The 18361-nt window shown below is 43.4% G+C and overlaps 1 protein-coding gene across 2 annotated transcripts in view; it reads right to left on the bottom strand.

The window, feature by feature from the left end:
• Window positions 1–12735, bottom strand: part of PLBD1 (phospholipase B domain containing 1) — a 51862-nt gene extending 39127 nt beyond the window's left edge. Inside the window, exons 1-2 of one of the 2 annotated variants that reach the window (XM_045072897.1) lie at window positions 12071–12735; window positions 1608–1827 (exon numbers count right to left, since the gene is read on the bottom strand). In XM_045072897.1, the coding sequence (XP_044928832.1) occupies window positions 1608–1827; window positions 12071–12179 (329 nt within the window). In that variant the 5' untranslated portion in view covers window positions 12180–12735. Of the gene's footprint in view, window positions 1–1607; window positions 1828–11680; window positions 11827–12070 lie in introns of those variants that run through there. The other variant, XM_045072898.1, reaches the window with a different exon arrangement.
• Window positions 12736–18361: the final 5626 nt, after the last annotated feature.

The following is an 18361-nucleotide window of genomic DNA, read 5'->3' as shown; positions in this document are numbered from 1 at the left end:
TACTCAAGGGTAGGTCAATGCTTTATCTTAAGAATAAGGGTAAAATGATAAAGTCACTCCTAGAAATGAGATACAAAAATTTGTTTTTCTGAGACATAAGAATATTAGACATTCCACCTTCATCAGAAGCCTCCTGGCAAGCTCCCTAAAATTCCTGCTGTGTGATACCTATCTGCACAGAAGACATGCTCATCCTCACCACAATCTCGGATTAGAGCTGCTCCCACAAATCTCAATTTCCCTTAAAGGCCCATTATGCATAGCACCCATGACAACCTAGTGTATTTATAGGCACACAACTTCGCTCAAATTACTTCTCTAAACCTGCAACCCAATTTAAATAATGCAATCAGAACTAGCAGGTACACAGGAAATATAGATTTGCAGAGACGGATGAAAAGTTCAGATTCTATATTAAATATATTTATATAAAATACAGTTTTAAACTTTTTTTAAACTTTTGGTTTTTGTGGAATTTTTTTGGTGGGCAGAGGGGTGGAGAGAGAGGGAGGGAGAATCTTGAGCAAGCTCCATGCCCAGCACGGAGCCTCACAGCGGGCTCAGTCTCATGACCCTGAGACCATGACTTGAGCTAAAATCAAGAATTGGACGCTTAACCAACTGAGCCACCCAGGCGCCCCTAAACATGTTTTTAAAATCTTAGTCCATTTATAAAGTTTTATGCATCCCTGAGTAGTATATCATTAAGGGGACCTGTATGGTAGAGTAACAAAAATTTGGTATAAAAAGCAAAACAGGAATTTCTAGTTCATTAAAAAAAGAGCTATTGGAGCACAAGAACTAGTTATTCAACATTTGATATAATCTCCAGAACTTAGAAACAAATTAAGATTGGCACTAAATTTATTAAGGTGCCTTACTAAGGTGAACACAATAGCGTTTGGTTAAACTCCCCCTAACAGTCTAGGTCACAGAGAATAAAAGAAAAAAGCCAAATCATCAAGACACTTTTTATATCAAAGAAAGGATGAGGCTCGATTAAATGAGTTGCAACTTTCTTTTCCTTAAAGAGCTTATCTGGGAAAAGGATGTGTCCTGATTGCATTATTATTAACTACATCTTTGTTATTTTCACAAGACACAGGAAAGACGTAAGAATCAAGTAACAATAGAACTGGAAGGAATATTTATATTAGACATCAGGATTTCAATTGAAAATCCTTGCCCACTTGAAAGTATTGTTTTAAGACTGTTGAAAAAAAATGCTCTTACATTTTAAATTTAACAAATCTTCTGTGTTCAGTGCTTCTTGGTCACTTTACCTATAATTTTCTTTGTACCAGACAATAAAAGGCTTGTAGATGAAATGGTTGAGCTGTATTTTAAAACAGATTCGCCAAAAGGAAAGATTTTTAAATGCCACGAGGATGGAAGAATGCCACAGTTGGGGGCTTTTTTCCGTCCAAGTCAGGTACTGATTAGAGGTGAAAATGTGATTCTGATCATGTTTCGATCACATGAGGGGCTCCTCAGGTACTTTGCAGTTCTAATGTCCAATGTCAGGAAGACAGGAGCCGCTGGTAGACAAAGAAAGGGACAGAGTTGCCTGGTAGTTCTCCACCACAACTAAAGACTGAAGTACTTACGGGGCAGTGAGGTAACCCTCCAAAAAGCCAGCCACAAACATGGTGATCTCATTGCTCAGGGTCTGAGAACCATACCCCGCTCTGATCTCCAGGATGCCCCAGCCTGTGGTTTTTATAGAGTCATTGTAAAAGCCATAGGCGTCCCCATTCCTGTCCAGTACGTTTTTGACTTCTACTGTCTTTTCAGCAGGCATCCAGTATGCGGTTGCATAGTAGACTTCTGAAAGAAAAGAAGAAGCAATAATAATGGGATGCTATTTAATTGATTTGCTGATGCACTTTTTCCCATGTAACCAATAATTTCACCATGTTTGCTTTTAGAGAATCCATTCTGTTAGAACTGGGAAATCTGCCCCCATGGTTTATCCTTGTTATAAGTGGGGAAAAACCAGAGCCTGATCAAAGGGGATGAGCTCAGAGCACAGTGAACCAGGTCAAAGGTGGGGGGAAGTAATTAGAGCATCATAGAGGTGGGTCTAAATGCTTCATCCTCGGAGATGAGATTCTGGGCAAGGTCAGAGTTAGAGCCCTTGCTCAGCTCTTACTTCAACCAAGCATAGGGTTCATGTATGTGGTCCATAACATATTTGATCCCCAAGGCAGTTGGACCAAAGAATCCATATTCTCAGGCGTCTTATACTATCTCTCTTGCCTAATTTTTCACACATGACATTAGATTCCTATTTTGCAGAAAGAAACCAAAAAACTATCACCTGTGAGCCTCTCAAGTTCTTGATAATGTTGTGAATATATCCTTACAAATCCTATGGCCATCTCTCTCTTCTCTTTCACCTCAATCCCTCTACCCATGCTATGGATCAACTCCTCTTACTTCTTTGGGAACTTTGTTCCATCCTGTGTCTTCTTGTTCCTGCACCCTGATGCTCTCTTCGTGCAATGGCTCCTCTGATTTAGCGTACTGACATGCTCCATTGTCTCATGTCCAAGGGCAAACCAATCACAGATGCTCTCTCTGGACCCTGGGACCAGATGTGGCCATTGCCAGAATCTCTCACTCCTTTCATAAAATTATTACAAATATTACAGGGCACATTGTGTCATGGGCTATGCTAGGTACTGGTGAGAGAGCTGTGAATATGACTGGCCCATTTCCAAACCTCATCCTGTAGAAAAAGGAACACACACCCCACTGCCTCATCTTCCTCCCATCAGCCCACTGCAGCTGGCATCCATGCCCATCCTGCTACTGGCACTGTTCTGGCTCGGGTCACTAATAACATCCTTGAATCCTAATGTCACAAGACTGCCGAGAGCATGTGACCATGGCAACCACTTGTTCTTAAAAAACTCTTTCCTTCCATGCATCTGGGATGACATGAATCTGCATCTTCTCCTCCTCTGCCTGCTTTCTTCCTCACTGTCCCCAGGCTTTCTCTTTATCTTGTGGACCCAACAGCACACTTGGTAACACCACCTGGAAGATTCTATAAGCGAAAGAAATTCAAAATACCCAAACGAGAACTACCATGCTGCTCTCTCACCCAACCTCCACCTCTGCTTTCTGTCTCTGCTATCCTTCTCTCGGAGACCCAAGCCCCTCCAGGCCCCCTCTCTCTCCTGCAAACTCAACTTGAATCAAGGCCTCCCAACCATCTCTCCCTCCAGTCTCTACCTCTGTAGTCCCACCTTTCCATGCTGCCTCAGATATCACAACTAGCCTGAACTATAAGAAACCTTTCAAGGTGCCTCTGACCTGTAATTCATCCTTCATACTCTACCAGAGTGACCTTTCTAAAATGCAAATAATTTGTTTACTTGCCTACCAAGGTCTTCATTGACTTCCATTTCCTAGAAATAAAATTCTTTGGTTACACTCTTGGACTTCATCATCTGCTTTCTGCCTACGCTATGCAGCTTCACTCACCACCCCCATGTACTTTGTCATCTGGAAGCCATCATATACCACTGTCCAACCTGCCATGAGCTGGTTCAACACCTCTGACTTTGCATATGCTGTTTCATCTGCCTAAGAGTTTCTCTCTTGTTAACCATGTAGCTATCTCAAAAGTGCTACTTAAGACTCAGGAAGCAGCACCCTTTTGTGGCAGCTGACTCGGTCTACAAGTTCAATATCACTTGGTTGTAGGTACATCTTCTTTGGGCCTTTCACACTTTAACTCACATGCCTTCTGCCACTCTTAGCCTGTGAGCTCCTGGAGGCCAAAGACTCAGAACTACCCTAGTGCTTAGCTTGTCACAGATACTCAGCAAGTATTTGTGAAAGGAAGGGAGACTTCGGAAGAAAGAGGGAAAAAGGAATGGAGAAAGGAAATGGTATGTGATGCATTTGTTTCTTGGCCTAAGAAACTATTGGACAGCTGCTCAGGTTGAAGACCAATTTATATTCATGTCTTCAAAGAGCTGGGAAGAGGCCAGAATGACTCGGGTTCTAGACTGAGCCTCAGTGGATGGGTGTTGTTGTATTATTCACTGAGAGAGGGAGCAGAAGGGTCTGGGAGGAAATAGGAGTTTAATTTTGGACATACTGTGTTTTCAGTGGTTAAGATACCAGAAGGTTCAGGACCCCCGGGTGGCTCAGTCAGTTAAGCAACTGCTTTTGGCTCAGGTCATGATCCCAGGGTCCTGAGATCGAGCCCCACATCGGGCTCCCTGCTCAGCGAGGGGGGCCTGCTTCTCCCTCTCCCTCTGCCACTTCCCCTGCCTGTGCTCTCCTGCTCCCTCTCAGTTAAATAAATAAATACAATCTTTTAAAAAAAATTATAAAAAAAAAAGGTGCCAGAAGTTTCAGATTAAATGCTTATATATAGTTATCTGTTGTCAACATTAAAAATTGACTCAACATTTTATTTTATTTTGATGCAAAGATTGTCTATCAAATAAGTGCTAAAGGTATAATCTTAATACGAGAGTATCATAGCACCTTGTCCCAAGGGGGCTGGGTGATTGGCTGGGATTTGGTCAGGCTTAGAGGCTAAAGCTGATTATGGCCCTTAAAGAAAGAATAATCCTGAGCAGGAAAGTCCATTTACTTCTGAATAAAGTCATGACCATAATGGCGGGCTTTCTTTAAAAATGGCTAAGTGGAAATAACGATGTTCATAAACAGAGGTAGTTCACAATACTTTCACAGACTTCTGGTGACGAATAATAGTCTACTTGCTAGTAAAGCCAACCGGCCACAGTTTGACAACTCTGGGTAGCATCCGCAGAACCGTCCCTTCTTCCAAATACAGTAAATGTGTTCTCCAAATGGAGTTTGGAGCACCGTGGCACAGCCTCAGCCTTTCCCTAGATTTCCGCACACATTCTCTTCTACCCTCGCCTCTAGTGAGTCTTGTAGGGAAGTGAAGGAAGCATGGCTGACTAGAAACATAGCAGCTGCAAACTGCTGCAGCGAGGGGGCGTGGGGTGTATTCAGGGTCATAAACAGAAACTGTGAAGGGAGGAAGGAAGGTGAACCAGCCTTCTGGGGTTCTTCCCTTTCAGTTCTATCCACATGGAACAATGTTAGCTTTGTTCCCTTCTCCCAAATCTTGGCACTTCTCCTTGAACACTGTGACTTTGCCTAGCTTCACCTTCTCTTCCAGGAGCCCCTTTTGCCATAAACCTTGGCTTGCTCGCCATCCAAGCAATCAAGGGCTATGTTTTCACTGTTGCTGGAACTAGATAATTTCCTGACTACAAATAATATACTTCCTCAAATCGGTGCTTTTTTGACATTAATGTGCCGCCAGGCATTAAAAAAAAAAATTCCCTTAAGAGAATTCAGTGATAAAAATGTACTGCTAACAAACTGACCAAGTGAGCAAGTACTTTGCAAATTAGGCCAACATCTGCGTTTCGTGCTTCACCCCTAAATGATGTTCTCTCTCCTTCAATGTTTTCTCCATGCACCGACTCTTTCTGGATTTCCTAATACCACTCTACTTTCTGATTTTCTTAAATCCTTTGATAGTTTAAGCCATTTTACTTTTCTACTTTTTTTTTCCCCCCCAAACATCTCCATGTGGGGAAGCAGATGTTGTGAAAAAGACAACTGCAAAAAGGTAGACCAAAGTCACGTTCTTGGAATTCCACTCTAGTTTTATACACGCCCTGTGAAGGCAGACACAGGTCCTGCTTACGACTCTATTTCCTGGAAGCACTGGACCCAGCATAGTACTGTTTCTGGGATGAGTCTAGTTTAATTGTGTGTGTTCTAATGAAAGTGAAGTTTATCAGAATATTCACAGAAGTTAATCTAAAATAACTCAAGTCATTATACCTTCAAGCTCAGGGAAGAGGCTTAAAGGATGGTTGAGATGCCCAAGGGGCAAACGCCATGTCCCCCTAGACTGATGAGAAGGGAAGTGAGTTTAAAATCTTTAATAGCAACATCTTCAAAGTCAACGCCCTTGATAAATTTCTGCTGAATGAATGGGAAGAAAAAGAGTCTTTTTCTTGTGTAGATAAAGATGAAAGAAGCCTCCTCCTTTTTATATTTCTCTCAACATAAAAACCTAAATGCCCAAATTAAATTTATTTACTTGTGTATTCTAATATTTTCTATGAGTTGTTTTCAATGGGGGGAAAAAATCCTAACCTGTCTTAGAATTTGTAAAACAGTTGTAAGTGGCCCAAATCACTCTCTCCTGTATTTGGAACCTATTTTTCCAGGCAGGCACTTTATTCATGATAAAGTAAATGGTTTTTAACCTGGAGCGATACAATTTTACCTAATATATTCAGTAAGTTACATAGAGAAAAAGAGGAAGAAACATGAAAAGGCTGACACAGAAAATATGAGAGAAAATGTTTTTAAAAATTAAGATTGAAACTTAATCTATTCAGACTGAGTTTAGCTGACACCTCTCTGATCTTGATCCTTAAATTGCTTCTGTCTTTTATGGCTATTGGACGAAAGGTCTCTGTATTTTATGGTCTACCTTGGCATTCTCCTTCCTTCCTTTGAAAGGGTTCAGTAAATTGATATCTGGTTTTTAGATTTGCTTTGACTCTTCAGCAGAAAATAACTGATTCATGATAAACAGCCTCCAGGCAACAACATTCTAAGTGTTTCTGCACTCACTCCCAGAAGAAATCAGAGCCTAGGACTCTTGCTGAAGGGGGTATTATTCTGGGAACGGGAAAGGGGGATGGGGAATATGAAACAGGGAAGGAGAGAAAGCTAATTCAAAGGTGCAATCTGAGATGGTCCAAACAAGGGTGGAGATAAGCTCCTGAGGACCCCATCCCAGGGATGGAAGGAGGAACATTTAACTACAGCTGCCCATCTTGCATTGGTCAAAAGTTGCCCAGTGAGGGGTTAAATCCCTCTGTCTAGGTTTGCAAGTGATCCGGTGTGAAATGGTTATGATGCTGGAGAAGCCTGAGGTATAGAGCAAGGTATCCTTGCAGAGGGGGTAGGGTGAGGGTGAGGCCCCTCCCATTTACAGCAGCTGAAGCTCGCATAGACAGCTGTGAGAGGATGTGAGATGGGAGGCATATTCTGGCCAATATATTAGGTAGGCAGAAAGGGATACCACTTTAAAAAAACAGTGTCAAAGAAACAAAGTGCTAATACAGAAAACTCCTGGAGATTTACTTGGATCTGGAAAGATCCCTTTCCTTCATCCCCTCAGAACGAACCTATTCTGTCTACACTGCTAGCTTCAACCAGAGTTTTTGCTAAAAGTCCTGTCAACAGAAAGTCAACTTTGCCCCTCATTTGGTGCTGTTAGCTCATTCTTCATCTATATCACTCTTTAGTTATATATATATTTGTATGTATGTGGTTCAAAAATTTAGTTATAAGTTTGAGAGTCAGGGGGTGGCATCTGTTTTTTCATTGTATTGACTCTTTTGGGATAAACAGTGTTTTCTTGCCTACATCCCAAACTTCCACACCGCCTGGGGAGGAGACAGATTGGTATTGAGTCTCTGTCTATTCATTCTTGATTTTGGGTTGTGGGTTCGTATTTTGGAATCTTAGGTGTGTAAATGATGGTTTGAATTAACTTACCACTACCTCACCTGCTGGATGGAAACTCATTTGCAAAGCTAGGGGACACACTTCAGAGCAAGCTCTGAATCAAGAGATTTCACAATTTCCCATTGGAAGATTGTAATATGGTATTGTTTGTGCAGACAGAGGTTCAAGTTTTAGAACAAAGTTCCCTCATATTTTCACTACCTCTCTTAGTTTCCTTTACCCCACTGAGTAAGTTCCTGTTTTGCCATAGTGCAAAGAAACAACATAAAAACATTAATACATTTTCTAGCCACATCTTAGAGTGCAATTTTCAAGTGATTGTGAAATAGAACTTGTAGGAGCAACTGGAACTTTATTTAAAAAAAAAAAAAAAAGACAAAACATAAATGCATTTTAAACAAAATTAAAATGCTGAACAAAATAAATCCTTTGAAGTCATTCCATTTTTGGTGCTGCTACCTATCTTGTTAACTCGAGAGTTAATGCTTAATAATTTAGAATTTTTTAAAAAACCCAAAAGATAACAGGTGACAAAAATTAAAATAATGCCTAAAAAAGTGTGAAAACAATAATTTCTGTTCTGCATGTTAGAAGTTCCAAGCTGAAGTTCACGTGATTTGCAGTTTACCTATTAAGAAAAATGTGTCTAAAATGTTCTATCTCCTTAGGTCACTTTACAGCTACAAAATAAATAAATAAATAAAAATAAATAAATAAAATGTACCATCTCAATTTAAAGACTGAAGGGGAGGATCTTTTAAACATTTTTTTCTGGAGAAAGATTTTGATCTTTGTCATCAGATTAATATTTCCAAAAGGACTAGGAAACAAATTTTAACAATAAAGAGGAATGGGCACTTCCCGCAGAAATTCTTCTGGGACTTAGCTTATATACATTTTTATAAATAAACTGATAGAAAGAGAGCACAAAAAAAATGTTCGGGTTTACAGACAGCACCGACTTCTTTTGGGTCTGAAACGTTCAGACAGTGTGGATGCGCTGTAGGAAGATTTAGTGGGGCTCAGAAAGATGGAGAAGAGCTGGGAAATGCTACAGCAGGCATGGTTGATAAAATGGCACTTAGAAAAATCAAGGTGATGGCAACCAATCAGTGGTAACCCAGGAAAGCTACCTCAGGCTCTGCTCACTGTTTCCTGAAGCACCCATCCAATGTGCCCCTGTATGTTCCAAGTCCCTGCAACACTGGGCCAAGATTAAGGAAAAACCCTGCTTTTATAACAAGCTATTACCTCACAGCACATAGATTATCGGCTGCGGTTCTGGTTGCCTTATCCAAAGATCTGTGCTGCCTTTCTGGAGAAAAAGCAACTCCAACGGCCGATAATAATGGTCACTCAATTATGCAGCCCCTACTGTATACAAGGCCCTGTTCCACACCTTAGGAGGCAGATACTCCAGTCCCCATGTAACAGATGAGGGAACTAAGGTGCAGAGATAGATAACTGGCTGAAGGTCACACAGTAAGTACTGGAACCAGGATTCCAACACAGGCAGTTAGGCTCCATGCTTCTTGTTTCTGGAATTCCATACTACCTCTCTAGTATTAAACTTGCAAAAATAAACTGCCACAGAAAGAATGAGCCACTACCTCAAGTGAACCTGGAGATCAGAAAGCCCTCTGAATCAAAGGATCAACTGAGAACAGCCTCCACCAAAGTTCTATCAAGTCACCTTAAGGAGCCTGAACAACTCCCAGGTAGGCAAACTTCTCCACAACCACATAAAAGTACTGGCCAGGAGCACCTGGGGGGCTCAGTGGGTTAAAGCCTCTCCCTTCAGCTCAGGTCATGATCCCAGGGTCCTGGGATCGAGCCCCACATCGGGCTCTCTGCTCAGCAGGGGGCCTGCTTCCTCTTCTCTCTCTGCCTGCCTCTCTGCCTACTTGTGATCTCTCTCTCTCTCAAAAAAATAAATAAAATCTTAAAAATAAAATAAAATAAAATAGTACTGGCCTATCCAGAGAGGCAATGTGTTAGTCTCCAGTGGGCACTGGTGAGCCATGGAAGCGTGGAAAAAGCAATGTCCCAGAGGCAAGGGCCAGCTGTGCTAGGTGAGCTCCAGTATGAGCACCCAGAGGCTAACTGAAGCATCAGCCCTCCCGAGAAGCAAATCCAGCAGGCAACCAGCCTGAGAATCCCTGATAGGATCTTTCTAGTGTAATCTGATTACAAGAGAGTGGCCAGGGAGGCTATGCAAAGGTCCCATCTGCTAAAAATCCATTATGGGTGTTTTGGTGAATAGACTTTGGTGTCTGTCAGGGTGAATCAGCTTCTTTGTATCTGATTGGTTCTGGAGCACGGGAAGGAACGCATTTCTCAAATCTAGTCCTGCAAGTCCAGGGCCCAGATTTGGAACAAGTTTTACCAAGGCACAGGGCACCTTATAAATCTCTGAGTAACCAACCCGTCTCTTTTCTAGTGCGACTTCACTATACACACCACCAAGAAAAATTACAGAAACAAATATGGGTCTCTCCAGTCTGGAAGGATAAAGGCAATGCTATTAGATGACTAAAGTCCACACTAGTTTGGAAGACAGGCTAAGAGGAATGTGCAATTGTTGGCCAATATTTCTGGAATAATTTGCAAAGTTAGTTTTGGATTAACAGGTGCACATTGGTAGATATAAAGATCATTCCAGGGAGATGAAAATGCAATCCCTTTGGTGTGTGTTGGGTACCCATTAAAGTCAGAGTACTGAGCTAGGCACTTCAGAGAAAATGTGACAAGAGGTAGCAAAGTCTCTGTTCTCTGCCCGCATGTGCCTGGCAGTCTACAGAAGGGTGAAACAAAGAGCCAAAAAGTTAGATGGGAAAACAGGTTGGTTTGGATGCAACAAAGGAAACAAGGTTCGCATCTGTTTGAAAGAGTGGGCGTGGGTTTCACCAGCTGTTCCTCAGGCCAGTCTTCTTTGGATTGCCAGGCCCCGCCGTGCTGTCAGGATCACTGGCCCCAGAAATGCCCTCAGTCTTTGCCTTGACTCCTGACCATCCTGGCCAGACCTCAGCTGAGTATCTATCTGGGGAAGTCAGTTTAAGCAGCTGTTTCTTGCCAGGGGTTCTCTTCTTGAATAAACAGTGCCTCATCTTCAGAAAAACAGTATCTCCACCTCACTCCTCAGACTGCCCTCCATCTAAGGAACACTTTAAACAATCCACACAATTCAAAAGAACAGAGAAGTTAGAAGGGTTTCACTCATCATTCCAAACACAAAAAGCCATTTCCATTACTGGAGCACTTTTAGCCTGTTCCAGGTATGCCTGAAGGAGCAGGATGTCTGGGCTCATAGGGTGGCTGGAATCCCCCCTCCATGGTGCAGGTAAGGAACAAAATGGGGCAGATAAATCAACAGTCAGGAGCCTAGGGGCGCATGCCTTCTGATCCCAGAGGCCCAGGCAGTTTAAGTCTAGAAAGATTTAAGAGTGGTTAAGAGGGCAAGTTGCAAAAGCAAAGGCCGTGAAATCTGCTAATTGCGGTTACTTGTGGATGGAAGGTGGTGTAGTAAGAATCTGTACACTCATTTGGGAAGGGGTTCCCTCTCCGGAACCCCACCCTATCCCACCCTGTTCTTGCACAAGGTCAGCACAGAAAAGGGCTTGGAAGTGAAGCAAACTTAATCGTCTCTTAAGATTACTTTTCAAGTCTTTCAAGTTTTTTTGGTTAATTTTAGTCTTATCCATCGGGAAGAAAACTGACAAATCCAGTTCTTTTTTTGTTTTTTTTTGTTTGTTTGTTTGTTTTGTTGTTGTTGTTGTTGTTTTTTTTGTAGGGATAAAACCTGTTGTAGGAAGAGGGGAGTAGTTAAGTAAATACCGTGTGGCAATTCAGCTCTGCCTTCGCTTGCGGTGTATCTTAACCCAAACTCCTCAAGTCTCTCAATTTCGAATGGTCTGTAAAATGGGGGTAACACTCCTATTTAGGGTTCTAGTAAGCACTGTATGAAAAGCCCTTTAGCACGCTGCCTGGCCCCTATCAAGGTGACAATACCAGGCTGCACTTATTTTAAACCAAAGTCATGGGTAGTTCAGGAAAACAAAACAAAACAAAGCAAAGCAAAACCAAAAAACAAACAAGACCACCTGACAGCCCGGAATCATACCTCTATGATGTGAATAAATATATTTAGATGTCCTTTGGCTGCGCTTTGGGGACCAGTCGAGGCTCAGCAAGCCAAGAGCCCCGCCGGAGCGCACTGATTTGTTCGCCAAGAACTCCCGGCCCCACTTCTGAAGTTCGCCGCCGCGCAGCCCCTGCCTCTCCCGGGGTCCGCCCCTGAGCTCCCGCGGACCTGGAGCGCGCTGGGGCCGTGCCCGCAGCCCTCCGCGTCCACCCAGAACCCCGCCACCGCCTGGCGGTCAACTTGGCCGAGCCGGGCGCGGGCGGGAGCGCACGGGGCGGCGGGCGGGCGCAGCGCGGGCCAGGCGGACGCCCCGGGCCGCGTGTCTGCGGACTCCCCCTCCCGGGGGCCCTCTGGGCGCGCACGGCTCACCTGCCAGGCTCGGCGGCACCGCGGCGGCCACCAGCAGCAGCAGCAGCGGCAGCAGCGGCGGCGCGGCGGGCGGCGTGGGCACCGCGAGGTCCCGGCTGCGGCGGGGCATGGCTCGGCGGCCGCGACCTGCCCCGGGTGGGATGAGGCAGCTGGTGCTGGAGCGGCTCTGGAGCCGGCAGCGGGGCGCCGCGTCTCCGAGGTCGGGGCGTCCTTACTCTTCCATTAGTCCTGCCGGGTTGGGGCTTTTAGGGGCGAAGAAGCCTCACGTGGCCTCGGGAGCAACCTTTGCCCCGCTGGCAAAGGCGGGTCCTTTCTGACCCTCTAGCGCCCTGTGGGCTGGGCTGAGAAAGTTCCCCGGCTGCGCTTCTGGGACCTGACGAGGCGCCCGGCCACTTTCTCTGCGCTCGTAGGGCAGTTTTGAGGCCCAAGGCTTGAACAGACCCGTTCAGGTCAACACCGCCAGCCTCTGTCGCCGGGGTCGGCCTCTCGGCCACTCGTCTGCAGCGGCGGGGATGAGGCACCCTGAGCAGCGGTGACATGCATGCCCTGTGCCTACACGCAGCTCCGGTTCTGGGCCGTTCTGCAGTGTCTTCGAGGGGCCCGTACTCCTCAGGGATCACTGCTCTTCCAGCTCAGGCTGTTTAACCTACACCCGTTTGCTGGGGCCCAAGACTTCCCAACCTTTCCTTTTCTCTTCATTGGCTGGAGCCGCCACTAGATTGTGATTCAGACGGGGCTGAAACTAGATCTATTTCTGAGCCCCTGGGAAGTCCCCATTTCTGTGCCAGGTAGGGTGACATTGTGAAGTAGGCAAAAGTATGCCTTGAGTGACATTGTGAAGTTGGCAAAGGGTGCCCTAGGTGACATTATGAAGTAGGCAAAAAGCATTTTATTTTTTCAATAACCATTTATTGAGCCCATATTGCGTGCCTGCTGCCTGGGATATAAAGACACACCAAGAGCTTGACCTACTGCTGGCAAGAAGGACAAAGCCATATAAATAAACAGGTGCTGAGAAGTGGCCATTAGTGCTGTCATAGAGCTATGGCGAAGGTACCGTGTGGGAACCCAGGATGGGACAAGCCTCTACTCCAGAGGTGGGGGGCAAGGCACCCCACTCTTCTTTCCTGGTCTTTCTTCCAAGCTTAACTGAGGTGTCGAGGGAAGATGGGAAGGGAGGCAGAGAAACACTTTTCCTAGAGGTGAAATAGACTTATAACTGTTAGAAATAAATCTAGAACAATTATATCAAATCTCTGTGCAAATTATTGAACACAAGTCCCAAGTCATCATCTTGTTTGGTGACAGCACCTAGTACAGTGTCCAGATGATAATATCACTTAATGAATGAAGGAATTGAGGACACTGTAAAGACTGCACATTTTCCCTCAAGTTAGAAAATTAAAGCGAAGGAAAATTATGAGCATTCTCGTTGTGCCATGCTGGGAAGAGAGCTACCTTAGGATATTCAAAGAAGTTGTACCACCCCAGATGTTTAAGTCATGCTACCTTCTACCACTACTAACCCTTCCAACTCAAGGAGCCAAGTTTTTGGATATGAGCATGTATCTAAAAATACCTGATGTGAGCTATGAGGCACCTACTCATCTCTTATGTGGTCATCAAATGTTTGTTCACTTCCACGTTCCAGACATAGAGTAATAAACAAGACAGACAGAGCCCCTGCTCTCACAAAGCTTGCATTCTAGAGGGGGAAGCAAATTATACAAATAAACTAATTCGATCAGAGTTTCTCACTCTCAGCATTGTAACATTTTGGATCATACAATTTTTTGTTGTTGGTTGGGGGGGGCGGTTTCTGGGTATCCCCTGCCCAGTAGCCACTAAATGTCAGTTATCACTCCTCCCTCCAAGTTGTGACTATTTCAAATGACTTCAGACACTACCAAATGTTTCCTTAAGGGACAAAATTGTCCTCAGTTGAGAATCACCATATTGGATGATGATAAATCTCACCTTCTTTAAATTGGTGGGGTTTACATATCTGGGAGGGAAATGAACAGCAAAACCCACATCAAAGCTTAGGGGAGGAGGACCCCAGAAGATGTGGACTGTGGAATGGTTTTATCACTTTTCCAGCAGACGTGTGCTTTGGGGCTACTTACCATCCATTCATTACCTTAATCCTGGTACTACTTTTTCATGGATCTGGACTCCAGTGGTTTAGAAGTTTCCGTGAGCAAGGGAAGAGGCATGTTTCCATCAAGAGACCTAATGATAGTTTCACTGAACTGGCATTTGAAGTTGCTGCCTGGTCTGCACTGGACTTCTTTGGGGAAATAAAAGGGCGGGGAGCAGAATGAATGGGATTATAGTGCTGGTTAGAGGGATTGAGCCTGACAATGAAATGGAAATGCAGCTACCCAGTAATAGGGGGGAGGGGAAGAAGGAGCCCAGGGGATTTCCTGGTCTCTCACCAAGTCCTACTGAAATGATTAATGAATTTGCTGTCCCCTCACCTAGGCAGCACTGCCAGGGACTAAGGCTCTTCACCCCAAAAGAAACATAACCCCTACCAGCTAAGATGTTGACCCCAGGCGATAGCTGAGCGACCAGTTATAGAAACAGAGACAGTAGCGTCTGTATTTCTTTCCTTGCTGTAACATATCTATGACGGATTCAAAATGTTACAGTTTCAGAATGAAATGTATTTACTGGGTTGCCTGGGTGGCTCAGTGGGTTGGGCCTCTGCCTTCAGCTCAGGTCATGATCCCAGGGGCCTGGGATTGAGTCCCGCATTGGGCTCTCTGCTCAGGAGGGAGCCTGCTTCTCCTCATCTCTCTCTCTGTCTGTCTCTCTACCTATTTGTGATCTCTCTCTCTGTCAAATAAATAAATAAAATCTTTAAAAAAAAAAGAAATGTATTTACTATAAATTTATTTCTTTTTCAAAAGGTATACTTAGCATTCACTTATCCACTAATGGTAGAGATTTTAGGATGTCAAATTTTAGGTTCCTCAGCCTCATTTGGGCTAAGTCCTTAGTATCCTTCCTCCATTTTCTTGACATGGATTTTGGTTTCAGGGGGTTTATGTATTGACCTGGTACTGGATGAGAGGCATCTACTATGTGAGTCATCCTCTTGGCCTGGTGGCTGCCCTTGAGATTTATCTCTTCTGGTCCTTTATCTGTGTTTTTTGGCCTTGGGTCTAGATTCTTAAATACTTCATGAATTAGTTAGGGTAATACTAGCTACTATTACAAATAAACCCCAAAAGTTCAATGGGTTAATGCAACAGAAGTTTATGTCTGGCTCACATCCCTGTTCAGTGTGGGAGTTCTTAATATGTTTGTGGCTTTCCTTCATTTAGAGATTTAGAAACCCTGCTTCCTTTTATCTTGTGGTTCCATGATTCCCTCAGGTAGAGGTTCCCAAACTTTCTTGGTTCACAGTGTCCTTGGAGTCTCAGTAATACATTCTTGGAGCTGCAGACCAAAAGAAATATCTAATGGTTCCTTTTATTTAATAGTTAGGGCCAAACAATGTAATAATAGTAGTTTGCCCAATGTACTGGGACAACACTATGTTTTCTTCAAAAATCTATGATATCCCAAATACACCCTTCAAAGTTCATTATGATGTGTTCTACTGATATTACTATTTCCTGTGAACATTTAATATAGTCTAGGTATGCCTTGTGATTTCATTATGGTTGGCAAACTGGATGCAGAAACCAGGACCTTAGGACCTTGGAGACTTGTCTTCTAGCCAAAAGAAGGGGGAAATTGTATGAGGAACGTACTCCGGCCTTTTAATCACTTTTGCTCATTATCCATCGGCAATATCTAGACATATTGCCATACCTAAATGCCAGAGACGCTGGGAAATGAGGCCATCACCGCTCCATAGTGAAGCAAGAATTTTAGTAGGTAGCTAGCTGTTTCTGATACCATTGGCAACCTCCCCATCCAGACTTGGATTCCATTGGGTCTTCTGGTTCATTCTCAGGTCTCTCCGATCCTTGGGGTGTGGCAGTAGGGACTCACAGATACGCTAGTCTAGTGTGTCAATCCGTGAGCCTATCGGTGGTTGACCTCCCTCATTCGCTGCCAGTACCACTCAGGTCTGTGTGGGAGACACATAACTCCATTACAAAGTTTGCAAGATCAGGAGCTACATTCTGGAAAACTTAAACATCATCTCCTCTGCTCTGGTAATTCTAGACCTGACTTAAGTTTCTATTACCAAGTATTTCCACACCCCACCCTACCCATCAACTAGGCGACTCACACCCTGGGGGAGCGGCGGTGTTGGCCCTTGCATTCAGCGACTAGGCATTTCTCTTATCAGCTCTTCAGACTTTTCTTCCGTAGGAGCTAATTCAACATTATTACAATTCTTATTCCAATTTGTTGTTCTTGAATAAGCCATTTTATTTCAGTCTGTGTCTTTCAATTTTCCAAGCCAAGTTTTTGAATATTTTAAAGTATTTTCCTCTCCCAGACGCATAGAGCTTATAATCTTATGGCTTTGAAGATTATGGCCTATGTCTGCTCCAGACCTCAAAAGTCACACATTTTACTCTTTGATATTTCAATATTTTCATTTTCCCTCCCTTGAGCTATACACTGTAGATTCTTGGAATGAATAGAGTGATGGAAGATTTACTATATTAAACAGTTCTCAGAAGAAATATGTGTAAGGTAATGTTTTAGATTGCTATCCAACTATTCCATACACTTATGCCTGTAGCTGAATTTTCTTTGCTTTGGTATTCTTTCCCTCCATCATTGTGTGTAGTTTGTGTTGGTAGTTAAACTTACCATTTGATCTATAGGTGTTGGAATAGAGAGTTTAAATCGCTATAGAACCAAAGAAAAGGTGGATATTCTCTCAGAAATCCTGGGCTTGGGCTTGATGTATGTAGCGTTCATTTTCATTGCTTAGAACACAGTTCTGTACCGTTCACCCATCCTTCCTTCTGCTTATTTGCCTGCCCTTTATATAAGCTGCCACCCATTGTCATTTCCAGACTGCAAATGTCTTGTAAATTGGGTACACAAAAGAAGGGCTATCCCCGGACAGTGACTGTAAGCTCATGCACATGTCTTAGCTCCAGAGTCACGGCATGAGGGTGAGATGGACATCTGGAGATGAGAGATAAGAGAGAAGTTTCTGGACAAGTTGAATACTGATTCAGTGGTTTGTTATTTTTTTTTTCTACAGATGACAAACATGAACCTTTTGTCCAGCTGATAGACATTTTATCCCTATTTTTCCCTCCAAAGAGGCCGAAAAAGTCAATCCCCAATACTTTCAGGGGGCAGAGCATTTCCTGCATTGTTTAAGGATGTAATTTGGTGCCTGACAGCTCTTTTTTCAAAGTGTTTCTAAACCTTTTTTTCTGTCTCTTTCCTAAATTCAGTGGCTATATCCCAGGGTAGCTACCACTGGCTTCTTCTATTTATTTTTTTTTCTCTACTCTTAATATTTTACCATCATCTTCATTCTGAAGATAGAAGTACAAATGCCAAATAAAAGCAATTGCAGACAGAACCATTACTTGGTGGCACCTAACCTTGACTGTAGATGGGAACTATTCCTATGATAATTGTCCCTGCTTTTCTGTCAGGTTATAAGAAAGAATTGAAACCTGATGGGTAGGTAACAATGAGTAGATGAAAAATGCTTGATAACTGTTTGATAAATCTGGCTACTACTGATATTTTTAAACAAAGACAATAAGAAGAAAATTTTAGGTAGTTAAAGCAGCTAGGAATTAATATTATTAACCCGGGTCAAAACTCCAGAAAAATGTTACCAGGGAAAGATCCTATTTCAGTTTAGTTGAGTAAACTAGATGAGCATCTCCTGGACATAGGAAATTGAATTATAAGTTGTACATATTAATTTTCCCGACAATCGTAGGCTGAGAAGGGAATTCTGAAGGAGTGGTGCCGAGAGAGATGTGAACACTCTCTCTGTAGAGAAACACATACTGTCTGTTGTTTGTCGGCTTCTTTTAAATAATTCAACTAAGTAAATTTAAAGATAAAACTGGCTTTATTCAACAATTCATGAATCGAGCAGCATTCCCTCTAGCAAACAGAAAAGAGATCCACTGAGCTGTAGAAAAGGAAAGGTTTTTAAAGGCAGAAAGGGGATGGGGAAAAGAAGTTATTCCTGTATAGAATGCATTGCTTCAGAAAAGGTTGTCCTCTGGAGGGGAGGAGAAGTGGGGATTGCCTAACCAGTAATGACCTGGTAATTCCAGGTTGACTGGTTAAAAATCACTGGAGAAACCACAGTTACGTTAGATATTAAGCTGT

Source organism: Mustela putorius, unplaced genomic scaffold, assembly GCF_011764305.1.
Source record: "Mustela putorius furo isolate JIRA1106 unplaced genomic scaffold, ASM1176430v1.1 tig00537227_pilon_pilon_pilon, whole genome shotgun sequence".
In the NCBI taxonomy this organism is placed as follows: domain Eukaryota; kingdom Metazoa; phylum Chordata; class Mammalia; order Carnivora; family Mustelidae; genus Mustela; species Mustela putorius.
This window is presented reverse-complemented; position numbering and strand designations above follow the sequence as displayed.